The 19332-nt window shown below is 45.8% G+C and overlaps 1 protein-coding gene and 1 long non-coding RNA gene across 4 annotated transcripts in view; one reads left to right on the forward strand and one right to left on the reverse strand.

Annotated features, from left to right (window-relative positions):
* Nucleotides 1-31: 31 nt before the first annotated feature.
* tango2 (transport and golgi organization 2 homolog (Drosophila)) lies at nt 32-12852 on the reverse strand. 3 transcript variants are annotated; one of them, XM_084694746.1, is made up of 9 exons: nt 12681-12852; nt 11683-11817; nt 9261-9349; nt 7627-7746; nt 6637-6751; nt 1897-1964; nt 1575-1722; nt 1232-1336; nt 32-851 (listed from the first exon to the last, which is right to left on the reverse strand). In XM_084694746.1, the coding sequence occupies exons 2-9, from the start codon at nt 11736-11738 to the stop codon at nt 728-730; spliced, it is 825 nt and encodes a 274-aa protein (XP_084550872.1). In that variant the 5' UTR covers nt 11739-11817; nt 12681-12852; the 3' UTR covers nt 32-727. The 3 variants fall into 3 exon arrangements, with proteins under 3 accessions (XP_084550872.1, XP_084550871.1, XP_084550873.1); XM_084694745.1 differs by having other exon boundaries at nt 1575-1725; XM_084694747.1 differs by lacking the exons at nt 9261-9349; nt 12681-12852 and having other exon boundaries at nt 1575-1725; nt 11683-11811.
* A 597-nt stretch (nt 12853-13449) lies between these two features.
* The window catches only part of LOC146219879 (uncharacterized), a 41517-nt gene continuing 35634 nt past the window's right edge, over nt 13450-19332 (forward strand). Inside the window, exon 1 of the long non-coding RNA XR_014750971.1 lies at nt 13450-13885. This is a non-coding gene — a long non-coding RNA (uncharacterized LOC146219879). The remainder of the gene's footprint in view (nt 13886-19332) is intronic.

Below are 19332 nucleotides of genomic sequence, written 5' to 3' on the forward strand. Positions count from 1 at the left end.
AATTTTTACTGTCAGTACTGAGTACCAGACATTGATTAAAATACTTTATTCACGAGTGAAATCAAGAAAACTGTGACAGATTCATGGAAACCCGAGCCAATAATAACACTCAGGAAGCAGAATCATCGTTGAATCATACATTTTCGAAAAGAGTCATTCATTCAAAAGAGGGATTTGGATGGCTCATTGCAAAGATTAGATTGAACACTGGGTAAGTGGTGTGCAGGATCTAATTTCCAGCAAGGCAAAACAGTCTCACCTTTAAGCAATACAAAAGGCAGAAAAAGAAAAAAAGAAAACAATCAGGATATTATTTTAGATTTGATGGTGATAGCTTTAACGTACCATTGTTCTGTCAAATGCTGTAGCATGTTCTTTGGCAATAAACATTTTAATGCGCACACAAATCAAAATAACCACGTCCTTATTATAAATTAAACAATAGCTCTCAGACCATGAGTATATAATCAAGGAAAAACAACTCAATGTAATAGTCACTTCGCACTTGCCATATCTTCAAGCCAAGTGGAAATAACTCCAAAACCATATTAAAAAGTGCAATTAATCTCTTTCCAATAAAAGGTGTGCTAATTAAAAACACCAATCACACCTATATCGGTTCCAATAGAAAACAAAATTGTTCTCATTGTCGAGGGAGTATGGCTGACTGGAAGGAGGAAAGCGCGGGGATTCAGAAAGGCACAAAGTAGGCTTCCACCGGCGGTCTTCAGTCCTCCTGGAGTTTGAACTGGAAAGTGTTTGTGCTCCATTGGCTGACGTCACAGTTTAACATGGTGCGCTCGGTGAAGGTCACATTCCCGGCTGCGTCCACAAGGATGATGGTATTGGCCCTGGTGCAGACAGACAAAAACAAGGCAAAAGTATAAGGACAAGTATCGTAGGCTTGTAGAGGATCCTACATTGGTGACGCCGAGGACGGACGCTCAATCAGGCTGAGAGGTAGGTTTGTCGCACGCTAGATCATGTGATCTGACACCCAGGAGGGCGGGGTCAGCCTGGAGGGCGGGGTCAGCCTGGAGGGCGGGGTCAGCCTGGAGGGGCGGGGTCAGCCTGGAGGGGCGGGGTCAGCCTGGAGGGGCGGGGTCAGCCTGGAGGGGCGGGGTCAGCCTGGAGGGGCGGGGTCAGCCTGGAGGGGCGGGGTCAGCCTGGAGGGCGGGGCCAGCCGTGGAAATGGGGCCAAGCTAACTGGATTGTGGAGGAGGACTCTGACCTTGTTCCGTAAGAGGGGGAGCGCACACACACGGCAGACAGGGCCTGGAGCATGCGTCCGCTGTAGCCTTCCCCCTGGCTCTCCTGCGCCGGGTCAGGGGCGTTCCTGCGGAAGACACCCACCCCACCAAGTCAACAACCACAACCACTGACTCACTCCAACTTCATGATCATGCAAGTTTACCGCTCAGGATTTTGTGTATCCGGCGGCCGCTACGGTTGGTCCGACCAAGTCAATCAGATCTCTTTCCTGCCCTGGTGTCTTCCACCAGGGGGGAGGCGGGGGCTAACGAGTGTGTCGGTTGAGGGGGTCTCCCCGTTTCCTGTTAAACAGAGCCACTCACAGCTCCTCGTTGTTGAGGAGCTTGATAAGCTCCTGCACCAGGCCGTCGGAGGGCAGGCCCTGGTCGACCACGCTGGTGAAGTGGCGCTTGCCTTGCTGCAGCTTGTTCCACGGAGTCTCAAGGAGAGAGTTACTCAGCCCATAGATTCCTGCTGGAGCAGAGAGAGAGAGAGAGAGACACACACACACACACAGGAAGGACGGAAAGAACATTGCGAATCAGATGCAGGATACACGAGCATCAACATTATTCAGTTACGTAAATCTATATAGACGGATCGATGATTTTGTTTTTGAATGCAACCGCGCGTTGAAAAACAGACCTGCTTTCAGACGGATGGGCTCAGCACTGCCTCTGTTTCCATAGTAACACATGGTGTCGTCTTTGGCCCTGTGTCGGACACAATGAGAGAGAAAATTAGATGTCTCCTTATGAACCATTAATTTCTGTGTCTCATTGGAAAGGCCATTCTTGGTCAACCATGATGTCATGATTAAATATAGATAGAGCACATTCTATTCTATTCTTTCCTTTACAATTATAATTTCCTCCACCAGCCCATCAAATAGCGATTGAACACGCCATTGAATTTAAGGCCATTTAAATGCCAAAAAAATAAAGTCTAAACTTCAGTTAATAGCGACAATAGATAAGTATCCACAGGGGGAGTTCGTGGGACACACGCAGAGCTTTCCTGAGGTGTTGCGTATCCTAAAAACATTCACCTGAAACGAAATGCCTCATCATGCGAGTGGCTGTCTGACATCCAACAAAAGATCTACTGCTTCAGGACAACAAAGTGAATACCAAAGAACAACAGCTCTGAAAGAGAATGAATCCCTGTTCCTTTCCTTAAGTGATGGCGGGGGAGGGTGTCAATCATGCGACTGGTGCAACACTGCATCAACAGCTCACCTCGAGCCTGGAACATACGACTACGCAAAAGTTGCTCGGCTGAAAAGTTTACGAGCTGATATTTATTCCCCCCTGATGCGAGTCAGTCTGGGCAAACCGTTGCTAGTTAAAGTTTATGCCCTAATGGGGAATTACACCAAGTAAATAACTGTTCCTGTACATATGATCCCTCACAATATCGATGTTCTTGCCAGAATTGCAAAAGACAACTGCAAAGCTGCGGGGTCCAAAAGAAAAAGCCACAGTGGAAATCATCTGCACCACAAACCAAAGGACCTTGATATCATTCACAGGCAAAAGGCCACACATTGTAGCTAGGCAACCATCCCTTTTAAAACAGCTCTGGATATATCTGCATTAGCACGCCACACATCAAATCACCCCCTTTGAAGGATCTGTGTAGACCGGCAGAGCGCCTATGCAGTCAGGATGAGGACGAGGCTGTGGGCTGGATGGGGATGACTACATTACGATACGACACACTTTATTGTCCTGCTCAGGGAAATTAGTCTCGGACTCTGCGGTGCGTCATGAACGCCTTGCCAGTCACAATGACAACAAACAATACATCCTCAGCCACATATTCCATAACATAACACGTACATACTTAAATCTCATAATAATACATGCTAAAAGATCACCATAATAAAAGGCACTGTAGAAACATTACCCTTTCCCATTTACTACTCTGCTCTAGCCAGGCACGAGGAATAAAACCCTGTTTAGACAGATCGAGGCCCTGCGCTCGACTGGCAGGGCGCCCCGCGGGGAGACGTGGGAAGCGTGCCGCCGCTGTGGTGCTGGAGCTGATGGAAGGGAACGAGGAAGGACAGTACTGGTTTCTAAGATCCAAAAGCTGTGGCGGGAATATTGAAAGAAAAGAAGAAAAAAAGAGAAAAAAAAACATATTTGGTGGTCGATTTGGAGGGAGAGGAGGACACGGCAGGGGGTAGAGCCACTGGGCAGAGGCGACAGGAAGAAAAGGTCTGATTAAAGGGAAGGAAAGGGCTTTGAAGATCTGGCCCCATCATTGCTAGCACATCAATGGGAGATGTTCTAAATGAACAGGCTCCGCAGTCTATCCTCCTGCAGCTCTGTTCGAAGCAGCGTTCATCCTCCCAGCTGCAGTGTAGTAGCTGGCAGAGGTTTCCTCGCCACAGGGTGTGTGTGTGGGGGGTCCTCCTGTAAACCCTCCATGCATTTCAACATGAGTTGTAAGACTAGCACAGCTGGATAACTCGCCCGCAATATGAATCCCAATAGAAAAAATGAATCCCGATAAATCCCCCCCCCCAAAAAAGATCCCGACAAAAACAAGACGTCAAAAGCGGGGAAAAATATTTTGGTTTTTCGTCAGTCAGCGTGGAGAGTGAAAGATGAAAGACTACAAAAACACGCATTACCATTTTAAAGACCATTTTTTGTGCCACTACTGGCTCTGCCCATGGACACCACTGACGGGCCGATCTATATTCATGTTATGAACGCAGCCATGATCCGTAAAGGAACAGCAGCTTACTCCGCTTGAGGCTGATGGTACTGCCACAGAGAGCAGTTCACACATTTCCGCTTGCCCAAGCCGGACAGCCGTACAAACAGGCGACCCAAAACCTCCCCGCATCTGAACACGCCAGGCTGCCAACAACCTCAGCATGGTGTCAGGCCATGTCAACAAGTCACTTGAGTAAACGGACGCATTAATGTGTACTCGATACACATACACGAGCTCATTAGCACCCCCAGCATGCAGAATCAGGGGAAAGCAATCAGAGCCCACAGGCTTCGACTTCTACTTTTTGATTGAAGATCCGTATATATCTTTATTGTTTGCACCTTCCGGCCACAGTAAATTCTGCGTTTGTGTAAACCTACATTGCGCATAAAACCAAATTCTGATTCTGACAGGAATGTTCAATCCAGGTCCTCGGGTTACACTATCTTGTATGCTTGAGATGTGCTGCTCCAGCACACCTGATTCTAATGAAGGGTCGTTATCAGGCTTCCATAGCTTCATAACCCATTTCATTTGAGTCAGGTGTGTTGCAGCAAGGAAACATTGAAAAAACATACAGGACAGCAGACTAGGATTGAGCAACCTTGCTCAATGAGGTCATTCAAGAAGAGGTTTCAATATCTCTATTAGTTCCAAAATGAGAGATGTGGTTGCCATACTGGTACACATGAACGCAGGACCATTTCCTGATTTGCCTTCCAGCAATACCTCCCCGACTATGGATTATTGATCAAGGGGAGGCTAATATAAATAATGCGAAAGCCGATATGAACATTTTAACGCCTGCCCAGCGAGGCGTATGAAAGTTCATCCTTTTACCGTGACTACACCCCCCCCCCCCCCTCCCCCTTCATAGTCTGAACATGCATTGTTGAACAGAGAATGTTTTTTTTTTTTTTTGACGCTACATCTGGCGCCACGGGTGGGGGCAAAGGCCTGTCATAAATCATATCGCTGGTTAGCGAAGGATGAGAAACCCCTCTAATTGTAATGTAGAGCTCGTCTTGTCGACGAGACGCAACTATTGATTAAGAGAGAAGAGAAGCCCAAGCGCATTTCCTCCGGGTTATCTGTAGCGCGCGTCGCTCGCCCCGGTGTGCATACAAGGGGAGAGAAACGCACCTGCCCTGTAATGAGACGGCTTTGTCCAAAGCGAAACGAGCGCGCGGCAAGCTCGGCCCGTCGTTCTCTCCCACTCTCATCTCTCCTCTACTGCAGATATGGTGCGTTACGTCTGCTTATCAGCACGTGTGTTCTCGTGGCAAACACTGGCCCATAAAAAAAAGATGGGGAGAATGGCGAGTGCAGAGATCTTGCTAACAGATGACGGTAACGCTCCACAGCAAATAGACAGCTATTGGTTCTCTTTGTCATGAACATGTGACACTGGACTCCTGTTGTTCCAGGTATCTCGCGGTGGCAGCAGGGGGGGGGGGGGGGGGCAACAGTTGCTGTGAACATGCCCATTTTGTGCTTTTAAAAGGAATTAGCATTTTCAGAATGTTTTTTTTTTTTTGTCAACACTGGCGTGCAGAGCTCTCCTGCTGTACAAATAAAAACCTGCCGTTTACAGGTGTGTATGTGCGTGCGTGCGCGCGTGGGTGGGTGGGTGCACATGCGTTTTCTTTGTGTATGAGCTGCAGTGATGGACAGGGTTTTAAAATAGAAGTGCTCGCTAACAGTGCTGTTCCTGCCTGGGGCCATGTTACCAAGATGTTTGGAACAAGACATCTGCAGCTCACACAGGAAGACAACCCGCTCCCTCTCACAGCCACTGGGAAAAGAATCAGACCAAATCAATATTACCTAGAGACCTGTTGCCATACCAACAGTGGGTTACGACAGCACAATGTGCCAAGCCTGCCATCATGAAGACATCACATGCTAGCCTTCCCTATCCACTGGAGATGGACAGAAAGAGATAGGATCACTAAAAGCGTGTAACACCATGGATTTCCATGGCAACTCCTTATAAGAGCCGGGAAAAATAATAATGACCAGGTGCTCTCTGAGCCTGTAGGCTCGTTCTGGAAATGGTTCTCCTTGTTAGGCTGGTGGAAAAAAAGGAGACTACCACACAGAGAGGGAAGTCAAATGAACAGAGATGACACCGACAACAGAGATACTGAGTGAGTGAGTGAGTGAGTGACAGAGAGAGAGACATAGACAGAGACAGACAGAGAGTGAGCGAGCGAGAGAGCGAGCAAGCAGCGAGCGAGAGAGCGAGCGAGCAGCGAGCGAGCAAAGAAATACAAAAAATGTATCGCAAAACACACAGGAATGATTTCAGTGAGCAAATCAACTTTGAATCTGTAAACACAGATTAAGGCAAAGATGGAATAACGTATGATGCAACAAAACTCAGAATGAGAGAGAGCGAGGCTCTGTGGACTTGAAGTTCCCGGAGGAGAGGGGCTGAACCCTTCTCTCTCACTCCTTACTGCTGAGGTACTGCATGCCATGTCCCCTGATCATACAAGCGCCACACACAGAGGACAAATAGCATCCAGAAAGGCGCCTTTGCAACAGTGCCCAGGAAAGTCCCTAATAAAGGGGTCGGCATCCAGTCAATGAAGCCTGGCCGTCCCTCCCATCCCTCCTTCCCCTCCCCCCTCCCCTCCCCTCCCCTCCTACCTGAACTCAGCAGTGAGGAGGTTGAAGCCATTGTACAGGTGTCCCTCCGTGGACACCTTCTTCAGGTAGGAGTAGCTGTCCTGGTGGTCCGTCAGGAAGTTTGGGACGAGAAACCCTGCAGGGAACACCGACACGTAGCGTCAACTTCAAAACAGAGTTTTCTCGGCGACTGTTAGAACATGACATTGCTGACATTCGAAATGGAAACCAGCTATGTGGATGGAGGGTTTTAGAGAATGCAGTGGAGCTATGTTGTTTTTGGACACCAGCTCTTCCCTTGCGGTTGCGCGTTTTCTCTCAGACGGAACATTGAGTGGTTTGATCCACAGTGAAACTAAAACAAAGTCCCCCCTCACAAAGAGTAGTAAAAACAGCATACAATGTTTATCTGCCTGACGCAGAATTAAAGACAAAGACTTTTGGTGAAGCTCTTCAAAAGGGAGGCCTGTTATTGCAGAATATCACACTTCTTCCCATGCTGAAAAGTGAAATATGTTAGCGAGAGATGTGAGAGGATTTAGCTGAAGATGTGAGATGTGCCAGTTTGAGTCGAGAGCTGGGGTCGGAGAGTGACCTGCGTGGATGTAACGACAGCAAAGTGTGCCAGGTAAACACCTGGGATTAAGGTGTCAAACTAAAACAAAAAAGAACTCCAGCTACTCCAGACAGAAGTGTTTCCTTCTAGTCTCCAAGCATCTGCACTGGACAGCTGGGCAGAAACAAGTATGGTAGAGACACACACACACACTTAATGTGGCTCAAGGGAATTGGGGATTATTGGCCAGCAATTTAATAATAATGTAATGTATTCATTTAGCAATCGCTTTTATCTATAGCGACATAGATGAGGGAGATTTGTGCACGTGTGTATAAAATCACATTTATTTGTATAACCATTTTTACACGCAAGCATGTCACAGAGGGCTTCACAATGTATGTATGTGGGGTATTTGTATGCGTGTGTGTGTGTGTGTGTGTGTGGGGTCAGACCTCGGCCCTGGGCCTCAGGGTTGGGGCGTCCCTCCAGGTAGTTGGTCAGCGCTGCCAGCTTGCCCCTCTTGTTGATCCCGAGCCATGACCCACCTTCCTTTCCCTCCTCCAGGTCCAGCCCTGGAAACAAGAGCAAGCGTGGAAACCACGCATCATACGGAGACCTGACAACATGTGTGCCCTGTGGCCCTTTAGCGAGCACTTTGATCCAAAGCGACATCTTGTCATGCAGTTTAATGCTCTACCACTGAGCTATACCCATACCCAAACATATAACTACCCCCCCCACCAGAATTCCCATCAAGGTCACGTTGATGTTACGAGAAAGGCCAAACGTGCATTCTATGATTCAATCTGAGAATTCAAACGGGTAACATTTGTTCTGAAACACACCCCTCACTACAGTAGGAAGTGTGTAAAGACAGGGACAGCTGTATGAGGGATCTCCAGGGGCCGTGCTGTAAGACTACACTTCAACCAGATCGATGTGCAGCCTATGGGCCCTTCTTACACAGCTCTGCTAAAGGGCCAGGCCCAGTCTGTCTAATCCCCTAGAGGAGAGAGGAAGACATCTCCATGGGGGGGGGGGGAATGGCTTCCTCCCCCTTTTCTCCCTCCGCAATACTTTCCCATTGCTTGGCATCGAGACCCTGACACCCCACCCCCACCCCCTCCGCCCCCACCTGCAACAGAAACCATCACTCATTACTGCCACAACACATAAATGCAGCCATCAATTACATCCCTGCTGCTCCAGTCTGACCCTACAATTAGATATGGGGTAGTGTGTGTGTCTGTGTGTGTGTGTGTGTGTGTGTGTGGGAGGGAGGGAGGGACAGATGGACAACCGAGGGCATCTGTGTGTTCTCTGTGCAGAAAAAAAGGGGTGATTGATTTCCTGCCCGGTCCATATTGTCTATGGGACCGGAAAAGATCAGTCACTTAAACCTAGTTTACTGTGAAAGCGTGTCATTGAGTGACTGAGTGGAGGAGAAGTCCATTGAACCGAGTGGCCGATTGACGCTGACAATTCAGAGACTATCAAAGCTGGATTGAACTGAACAGACCTTCCAAAAAGGCCTGCGTGCTTATTGACTCAGTAGACCATTTAAGACTGACCTGTCAGAAGTCCAATGGGTTTACCAGCCACCCAAGGATTAGTTCGTTTGTGAATTTACCTCGAAAACAAATGTCTTATACATCGTCATACCCACAACGAACTGTCTACTTTTCAGATGGGCAGTCAAAGGGGTGAGTCCTTCTTGAGTGGAAGGCCAAGGCTCTTGATAGAAGACCATCCTCTTACCTTTCTACACCCAATTTCGTTTTAATATCACGCAACTCGAGGACATGCATTCATTTCTGTATCGGCCACACTTTTAATAAACAATGGCATGTCTCGCAAAAGAGGGGGGACGACGACGACGACGACGACAAGGACTACTTAATGCCTCTTGAAATGCTCTGTTGACATGGAAACCAATATCCTCCTCATGAAAGCCCGCCGGCTAGGCTGTGCTGGAACATAAAGGCTCCCAGCGAGAGAGATACCCGAGGAGATCCACTCCTCTGCGGATCCCACGGGCCCCTCGGTCCTCCTGCTCCTCTAAGCCTTCCGTCACGTGTCCACTCACCACTGAGAATATCGCTGTTGTTCGGCCAAAAATCCGCAGCTTTCGACGGCCTGTTGTAGAACTCATCTCTGTTGGCGGCCAGAATCAGCCTGTGATACAGGAGGGAAAGATGGGAACGAAAACAAGAGGGTCAGAACTGCGCGCGTTCGCAGAGACGGGGATTGTTACGCCACCGCCGCCAACGTCGGCGGACCTGTATTATTCATTTGTGACACCAGGGGGAGCAAGAACGCACGACGTCTCCTCTGCATCAAACATCCCCCGTCCTCTAGTCTACTCAATCCCCTCTCTCCCACCCTCGTCTGACCAGTCATCATGCTCTCCAGATCATCATGGCGATGAGTCGGGAAGGATGGATTTTCAGTGTGTGAGGCGCCGGGGGCACCAGAAGACGGGCTTGAATGGTCACTGTGTTTCCTATCGCCCAGGCTGCAGTGACGCTGCGGGGGATATGTGACAGAATTGACACGGACGAGATCAGAGGGGGAGGAAGGGGGTGTAGGAGGACCTCCTTTGATGATGCTCAAAAGAGTCAAAGGAAGAATAGGAACACTCCAGAAATGGAAGTCATTTTTCAAATTGTTTTCCTCCTCCCTAATCTTATATCGGAGAAGGGGAAGCGTACATACACACAGAGGCCCAGCCAAAGACCATGCATTCTGACAGATACAAAGGTCACTAGTACAACAGGGGTGTCATCCTAGCCTTGAAATAAACCCTCAACACTTGTCTAGACCCAAAAGGTCCTGCATTATCCAGTGCCAAATCAGTTTGGCTACAAAACAGACTTTATATTCCTGGCAGTTGAGTGAAGCCTAATGACTCAAGCATTACAGCTTCTTTACAGTTCAATACTAAAAGTCATTCTTACTAAGCCAGTCCCATTCCTCTTACTCAGACCTGTTATTCAGCGACACCTGGGCCTAATGTGTCCCTCTTTACAATAAACCTTCTCACGGCTGTTCCTAATGGAGCATTTGACATTAATCTTTGGAGACTTTTACCGACTCTGCAGAACTGTCACTTATTTAGCAAGCCAACATTGCATGACTTAGAGACTTTGGGTTATTGTCCATGAATCCCTCCAAGCAGTCTACGAATGCAGGCAAGTGAGGCAACACAAAAAAGTGTTGACGTGCACACGTACAGATTTTTTGCTGATGTATGTGACTGCTTGGACAGCAAATGAGTGTCTTCTATTCATTATTTCAAGTACTTTGTGGTATTCTAGCCTGCAGTGCAGAACGTCACAATGGTAACAAGGCTGTCTGGAATGTTGTAAACCTGGTCCTTACCTTTGTATTTACTACTTATTATTATAATTACTTTGCCCCTACACGGTATTACTTGACTTAATATTTAACCATATTTGTGTACCTGTTTTGTTCTGTAACTGTATCATAAGTCAAAGCTCCATAGATATTTATTCATAGCAAAGTGGCAGGAGAAAAATTAGGTCACAACTTTAATGACCTCTGCAATAATTGCATCTTTCTTCTGGGCTTCACGGCCGCATCCGCCCCCCATTAATCGTGTTGAAAAGATGTGGACACTGATAGGAACAAATACAACAAATTGGCCTAATGGGGCTGGGCCTCTGAAGCGGGGGCTAACGATGCAGTTGCTTAGGATGACGTGTGGGCTTCAGGAATCAATGCACTGTCCCAGAAAACAAAGCACAAAATAATGCTTCATCATTATAGCAAAGACAGCGTTTGAGATCGTAGTTGTTCAGTGCGATGTCAAAAGGGTAAAAGCTGTCAAAAAGCCAACTTAAACAAAAACAAACAATGGCCAACATGTTTTGTAGTCAAACTAGTAAAAGTAGTTAGTAGGCAGAAAATTGCTTTTGCAATCGCTTTGCAAATATGAACAACTGTCACCCAAGACATGATATTGCGCAAACATTTTTGTAATTCTTTAGGAGTTAACTCATAGTTTTGTAGGGGGAAAGTCTATCTTCTGGGGGTATGCTCGACTAAGAAAATCTCCCAAAGGACAAAGGCTGGACTCAAGCCAGGTGGAGAATTCTTCAGACAGAGGATTATAATAAGAGCTTTAGTTTCTACTGTAAGTCACATTGACTGCTCAAAGTCAATATGGGCGGTCAACCGGCTGAGCGGTTAGGGAATCAGGCTACCAATCAGAAGGTTGCCGGCTCGATTCCCGGCCGTGCATTGACGTTGTGTCCTTGGGCAAGGCCCTTCATCCTACTTGCCTCGGTGGAATGTCCCTGTACTTACTCTAAGTCACTCTGGATAGGAGTGTCTGCTAAATGACTAAATGTAAATGTGAGTACAGTGCCCCCCCCCCCGCTCTTCTTCATGACAACATCATTCATTGAATCTTTAATAAAGCAATTTCAAAACCCACCCAATTGTTTTTATCTAGACCAATGCACAACTGGTGGTGGGCGGCTTACCTGTATGCATTTTTGGATGCAGGCCGAGGGTCAAACTTGAAGAAGATGATACACATGGGGGTGCTGGAGGGAAAGGCGACTCGCTTTCAATCTGTTCAGTCTCTTTCAAAGCTTGCGCATGTTTAAGGGAACGAGCTAGGAAAGAGATACGATCATATAAAACACGAGAACAACTACATTATAGGGAATGTCAACTTTAGCTGGGTGTCTATGAGTGCACGCGGAGTCTGGCTAGCTAAGGTTCCAAGTCACACAAGAGCTAGCTAAATATGCTACTGAGATGTTGTTAGTTGGATGGCATCGCCAATGTATTAGACCCTCCAAATTGGCCCCCACTGTTTCCATAAGCACCATTGCACAGACAGGACCGCAATCGCCCTATGATCAGAGGGATTTAATGTGCCTAGCTAACGCCAATTAACTTTAGTCTTCGTCCCTTGTAACAAGTCGATAGCAATAGAATCAAGACAAATCAATTTATGCAACGTAAACTAGTCTTGGCTATGTGTACGAGTCTGCAACTACTGTAACAGTATTAGTTTACCATGGTGGACTTACTAAAACAGATACATTCATTTCAATAGAGCTAGCTACATTTGAATCTAGGTGTACATAATGTAGCTACTTGGCTAGCTTGCTTGATGAGCCAGTGACAGTGTACGCTAACTGCAAGGTAGGCTGCTAGTGCTAGTGCTAGTAACGTTAGCTAGCTATAAACTAATAGCAAACGCATGTTATTTAGCCAGCTAGTTCTACTTTATTTAAAATATCATACATTGTGCCAACATTGTTGACATGTCGCCTGCTCAGTCCAACAGACTGTGACAATTAGTAGCAACCTAGTTAGCTAGACTTTACATGAAAGAGTGTTAGCTAGTAGCTAGTCTAGCTTAGTCAAATTATTTAGTAAGAATAGTTAGCCAGCTAGCTAGGCTAGTACTACTCTCTGTGCTAACACCCTTAGCTAGTGTCAGCATAGCTAGAGCTGCTGTACTCACAGCTCCGATCATCCCCTTTGACCACAGTAAATTGGGTCCACACGATTTGGTTATAAAGTCAGTAGCCTCGACAGACCGGCTCACATGAACGCTGATTCGCTATGAATGAAACACAACTGGACACCCGCCCAGTCAGTGCACCGCCGGGCCCCGCAGAATTGAAATAGTCAAGTCACTCAATCTGATTGGACAATGTCATTTCCAGGTCTATTTGTCATGTTCTCACCTGGAGATTGTCAGCCAGGCCAGAGGCGGTTTATGCAAACGTGGAAAGGAAAGTAAATAGCATAAATTAGCATGCTAGGTCTCACGAACAGATTCAGTACACCTTAAGGAAATGTTTTGATGCATTGTGGTGTCGAACTTTAGATAAACGGTATTAATCCATTCCAAATATGACAGTCCGTGAACCTGGTCCATACATAAATCATAGCCTGATTGAATTGTTAGAATGTAGACAATTATTTGGAATTTACGGATTCTTTGTCTAAGTTAGTAGTATCCTAAGTGTGTTTGTGTGTGTGTGTGTGTGTGTGTGTATCTCTACGTTTTGGAGTGGCTATGTTGTCTTCTTTATTAAAGAATGTATGATTGGCATTTTTTAAGCCAATCATTTTACAGATGTTCATTGTGTTTGATCGAAAGCAAATAAAGCCAATAGAAATACTGAAAGCACATCGTTCCTCGAAGACTCCGAAATCGGGGCGGGGTTAAATCGACACTACTATGACAGTTCCCTATAGCCGAGACAGGTTAAAGGGACCGCACGGCCTCAGACAATTACCCGTTACAATTTACTATGATCTTTCAGTCTACTATTTGTTTGTTTGCGACCGATTTAGAAAGACTCTTTCCGACATTAGAAGTTTTAGCACATTTCTAATACAGAAAGTGAAAAACTCTTAATAGTTTTAGCTACAATTTTGAGGCTGTTTGATTTACGGATTATAGCTACAGTGCGCAGCTCTCAAACGAATAGGGTATTTTCAATAAAGGATCATTTAGTCGGGCGTTGATAATTAAATCCATCTCCTGGAACTGCACCAAGTAGCCTGCCTCGCAAATTTAGATCATTGGATGTAACAGTAAGCGTTCAAAGGAATAAATACATTGGCTACTATGCAGAACATTATCCAAAGATCCCAGTAAAACACAGCAAGTTGGTGCGCGCGCGTGGTAGACCTCAAGTGAAAGAGAAGCGTAAGGTAAGAAAATGCTTTATCTTTATGCTGATCTTTATTTGGATGGAAACAATAATTAGATCCAACAGATAGTATTTTAATTCACACCTTTTTAATTTTTGTTTAGGCAACGAAGCATTTGTCATGGTCATTAGATTACTTGAATTTCGCGTGCCTGTTGTGAAGCAGGTGATTCTGAACGCAACGATGTTTTTGATAATTGCTTCCCACTTAAGTATGCAAACAAATGAACGTTAATGTTATAAACTGAAACAAATCCGGTTTACTCATCGCATTCAACCTGAACTATTGTGGTCTGCAGAAAAATACATCGATTTCTGGTGTAATGTCACAGATGAAAGTGTTGAGGGTAAAGTCCAATGGTCCAGTAGGCTATGATATGTAAAGCAAATGCACCTTAGCAAAACCGAGTGGTCAGCGTAATAACGATAAATTCGACAAGATCGGTAAAGCCTGCCCTGCAGACTTTATACCTTCTCAAAAGCGTTGACGTACTCATCTGCAATACACCTGCTCTTCAAAATAAATATGCGTTGCATACCTCACCACACATTTATGACAATGATGGGAGTCATATCACTGTGTGTGTCAATTTACAATATGTTTTCCATCTCGTGCAATGTCCGTGAGTCGAGTAGTCTTCTGTACTGCAATACCCAGTGTGGAAAAGGAGGCAGTTGCGAGTTGAATAAATTGTGGTTGGGCATAGTGTACTTGAGCTCCCATACCATCGATGGTTGCACACACACACACGCGCGCACGCGCACACACACGCGCGCGCGCACGCACACACATACACTTTGAAAAGAAACTGAGATCCTCAGTTTTCATTCTCCTGTGGTCTTTTCTTAAATATGAGGTCATATAATTTTTATATAATATTCATTTCAATGCAGCTTAATTATGATTTTTAAACTCTGCCTCGGTCATTGTTGAAGTAGGAAGGAACCAGGCTCATAGATTTCACACAATGCCCCTAAGGAAACACCATAGTTGAAGATTTGTGGATTTTACACAGTAAAAGTCAAGTGTTGCAGTATTTAAGGAAACATGTTAACCTAGATAGCAGATGGTGCAACAATCGAGACAATAGAAACATTTCTCCAGTCATGTTTTTTCCACTGGAGCACAAAACACATAGTTCCTCTCTTGTATGCTTCAATGATTATTGCTTAGATGCACTGTTTCAATGTATCCTGTGGCCCCCAGTCATTGTGAAATGATACTGTTAGGCCCACTGTCTTTTAGACTTAGAGGGAGAAGATTTCCTCTTGCTGTTGGCCGATAAAACCAATGAAATGGAAATTAGTGGTGCACTACACAACAAATAATTGTTTATCCTTGAAAATAATTTGTTTTAATGAGCTATTAAATGAGGAGGAGCTAGTTAGGATTTAGCAAATGTGTACAGTAGCTCGACTGGCAACCGTTACTGGAGAAGAGACTGCATCACAGAAGAAGAGGCGTGACCAAGAATCACATGGCCATGCACGTTTGATGATAAATAAACTGTGTGTGTGTGTGTGTGTGTGTGGGGGGGGGGGGGGGCGTGGTTTGGGCTGCGGAGAGTGTGAGGGCGGCCAGGATCACAGTGAATAGCCCTTTATGCTCTTGACACCTGCAGGCTAGGCCACACTGTGACTTCCCCTCGCCTCCACCCGCTTGGTATGCACCTCCACCCCGGTCCTGTTCCTCCACCCCGGTCCTCTTGCTCCCTTGCCCACCCTGGCATGGCCTCTCCTGGCACCTGTTCTGGGTCATCCCTCCTGCACAGGAAATAACCGGACTTTGAGTTTTCTATGCAGTCTAGTCCAAAGGCCGCGATGAGGCTTTCTGGATTGATTTAGTCAGCCTTCAGAAGTTAATAAGGCATAGACATAGGAGTCTGTAGATTTCACAGCTCAGCCATGTTTTTGTGTTTTTAAAACTCACATGTACACGTCACACTGAGTTGCCGGAATAAAGATAGACACCGCACAATGAGTAAGATCAATATTTCCAATATTGTGAAAATACCCCACATTTTAATCTCTTGTGCTTGGTGGTTGACCCAGATAAATATATGACTCAGCTAGTATTATAAGATTACATTTTTGGAATGCTGACATTGCCAGAAAATCCCAGAACAGTAGAACATTCCGGCGCTTAAGATCCAACATGAAGATGACTTCCATGTCACAACTGATTTGCAACGAGATTTCTCAATCTCGTCTCCCTGACCAGTTATTAAAATAATGTTATCCTTTCTACAGTGGCATGTTGACTGGTAATCCTTTCCTTTGTCTTACCTCATCAGCCAGATGAAACATGTGCATCGAGAGAATGAGCTAAATAAAAAACGCTCTCCTCGTCAACATGAGGATGAAAATGGCTAAAAAGCGCCAGACAATCAGTTGCTGCTGTGTCTCTTTCACCCCTTCTGAGGACTTAACCCCAAATGAACCCCGCAGCTGTTAGCTTCAAGCACAGGCTTGAATTGCCGTGAACCATATCTCTTTTTAAACCGACTATGCACTGGATTGTAATTGCTGCACACCTTTTGTCCCCCCCCCCCCCTTTCCAAAATGAGCCTAAAAGCAGTGTCCTCTTCCTCCTCCTGGATCCCTGCTGAAGGATTAACCCTGCTGGGCCGTGCCCTGACTTGATTATGTCCAGGGATAAAGGCTGCTTAATTGTAATCACTGGGCCATCCCTGAGAGGGCAAATGGCAAAATGGATATCTGACTCTCCAGATCTGATACACCCATCTGATTTTCAGAATTACCACCTCTGTTATCCACCTGCCAATAGATGAGAAGATTAATTGCCTGAAATACACACTCACAAATGGACTTTATATAAATATAATGCAAATGATTGTGTGCATTGGTATATCATTTCTTCATAGTGTTGCCTTCAGTTCCATATCTTGTCTGTGGATCGACACTGTGTATTTATTTGTGTTCTTGCGTTCCTCTCATTTGATAGGTTCAATTCCGCTCGAAAAGTGTGAAATTAGATTCCAATTCACCATTAGATTCAATATAAATAAATTCTCTCTCTTCTCTCTGTGTGTGTGTCTGTGTAAGTGTGTGTGTGGGTGTGAATGCGTTCCTGAGGGAGAGATGTTGGTGGGGCTCCATAGGTAAAGCTTTACCCTTCCAGCTCAGTAGCAGGGGTTGACACAATCTGTGGGAAAAGGCTGTCCTATTGAACCATACTGCTGAGTGGAGCCTGATCTCTCTGGAGAGAGGGCCTTGGTCTCTGCTCCACCAAAAAGGACAGACGCCCGCTAGAAAACCCAGACGGAACGAAGAGGGGAGCCGAGTCGAGCTGAATTAGCTGAACAAGTTCACAATACGACACTTTTGAAGTGTCAAATACGAGGTCGAATCTCTTGACGTTTTATGAAAGGTTCGCTTTTCCCTTAGAAGTAATTGCCCGGACTTTCTGTCAGATTCCCAGTATTCCTCTTATTATTCTAAGATAACTCCTTATACACGGCCTGGATGTTGTTCCCAGACGAAGCATTGGTTTTGAAAGGCACTTTTAATTAGCATACACAGGAAGCTCATGACTACTTTACGAGTGCCTTTTTCTCCATCACAGGGACCCTCGTTGCCAGTATTGCTAGGGATTAACAGATCTCAACTGGGTTTTGAATACATTTCAGAAACCTCACCCTCTAAAATGAGTAATGGAATATTGAGTTTCTCAACCAATCACCTTTTGGATATATGATCTTTCCTTTGTGCCTTTTACATGAAGGTGATAAAAGGTTTGTCGTATTAGACAAGGGAAAACAACACTCTCGTCATCCTGGAAACCTGCAAAGTGGATTTGGCACTTATGCATTTATAATCAGCGCTGGGGATAGATTTTGGGTCCCTGATAAATTACATCTCGATGGAGAGTGGACATCTTATTACCACGTTTAGATTATTGGATGCTCTGTGTGTTTATGTCAATAACGCGTTTCCATCAGATCTGAGGAGAAACGTTGTAAGTTAAGCAGTGACAGTTTGTAAAAACTTTATACTATATAGGATTAGTGTAGCATGTATATACCCTAGTATGATTCATGAACAATGCAGAAGGATCAGCAGCTTAATGACGACTATTTCTCTCAGATTGCTGAGTCCTTCCCATCCATCTTGCTGGGATTTGGGAAAGCGACAACTGATTTATCTGAAGGTCAAGCCCGATGGCCTCATAAAAACCCTGTTAAAGAAAGGGAGGACAACGTTTTTCCTCCCCCACTCAAGCCTTGGCTGGAAATATAAAGAGACACTGTCCGAACTTGATCGTGTCAGAGGAGGTGCCAGCTCATTCATCAATGCTGGGCTTTATGTGGGAGAGACTTGGATGTGCTGGACTTCAGACTCGGGGAGGGCTTCCTCCAGCCCAGAGAAGCCAAGGGACGTTGACCAACTGTGACTGAGCGATGGTTTACCTATCTATGTTACCTACCCATCTGCCTGCCTCAGGTGGAATTGTTCCCCACGGAAATGACTAAAGCGTGGCCCACACTGTCGCTCAGCGGAAGGGTCTAGAACTCCTGACCGATGACTTGATTTCAGGTGCTTCTCAGGTTAATGGGAAGACGTTCTTTTGTTTTTCGCCTCGAAATTCATCATTCAGCTCCTGTCATTTTCGATGTTCCCCTCTCTCTCTCTCTGTCTCTGTCTCTCTCTCTCTGTCTCTCTCTCTGTCTCTCTCTCTCTCTCTCTCTTTCTCTCTCTCTCTCTCTCTCTCTCTCTCTCTCTCTCTCTCTCTCTCTCTCTCTCTCTCTCAGTCTGGCAACTCATTTTCACCATGCTTTCTAACTGAGGTTGAGGGTTGTGATGAAATCAATGGTGGCTGCCGCAGAGATCAGTGCTGTGTAGGGGGCAGTGCTGCAGTGGGACTGAGGATGCTTCAACCGTGAAACCAGATATGCTGGCCCAGCATACTGGGGAGCAGGTATGGATACAAACTCACAACACACACACACACACCACATTGCGTAAGCTCATTTGTGAGCAACTTGGTCGCTTCAAATCAGGCAGGCTATCAGATGATTTGAAGCTCAGTCCGAAACCTTATTTACTTGTATCAATCAGCCCTAAAGTTAAAGGCTGATCGTCCTGAAACTGGAAAAGCTTGCCTAAGCTGTTATTTAGTTGTCATCCTTTGAAAATTACATTTAAGTAAAACAAAAACAAAAATATTGATTTACACTTTGGGAAACGGGAAAGCTTTCTGAAACCGGGGAGGGGACTCCAAAATCTATCCAATCCAATTTATCTGTCATTTTCCCACCGCAAATGAGGACCAGGCAATGCAATGAATTCCTCTCTCCTGGTCGTGTCCTCCGAGTCTCAGAGATGCAGCCACTCCCCGCAGAGAGAAAGAGCCATCTCGGTTTAATCGGAACCGTTTGATTGCGGTGTAAGCCCAGAGGGGGAGCGGAGAGGGAGGAAGGAGATGGG

This window comes from Hypomesus nipponensis, chromosome 28 (genome assembly GCF_054491055.1).
Source record: "Hypomesus nipponensis isolate SF chromosome 28, ASM5449105v1, whole genome shotgun sequence".
Classification (NCBI taxonomy): domain Eukaryota; kingdom Metazoa; phylum Chordata; class Actinopteri; order Osmeriformes; family Osmeridae; genus Hypomesus; species Hypomesus nipponensis.

Coding starts and splice junctions, on each gene's coding strand:
- tango2 (XM_084694745.1), bottom strand. CDS start 11,738: ATGTGTATCATCTTCTTCAAGTTTGACCCTCGGCCTGCATCCAAAAAT. Junction 7,747..9,260: donor CAACAGCGATATTCTCAGTG/GTGAGTGGACAC, acceptor TCTTGTTTCCAG/GGCTGGACCTGGAGGAGGGA. Junction 1,726..1,896: donor GCCCATCCGTCTGAAAGCAG/GTCTGTTTTTCA, acceptor TCTCTGCTCCAG/CAGGAATCTATGGGCTGAGT.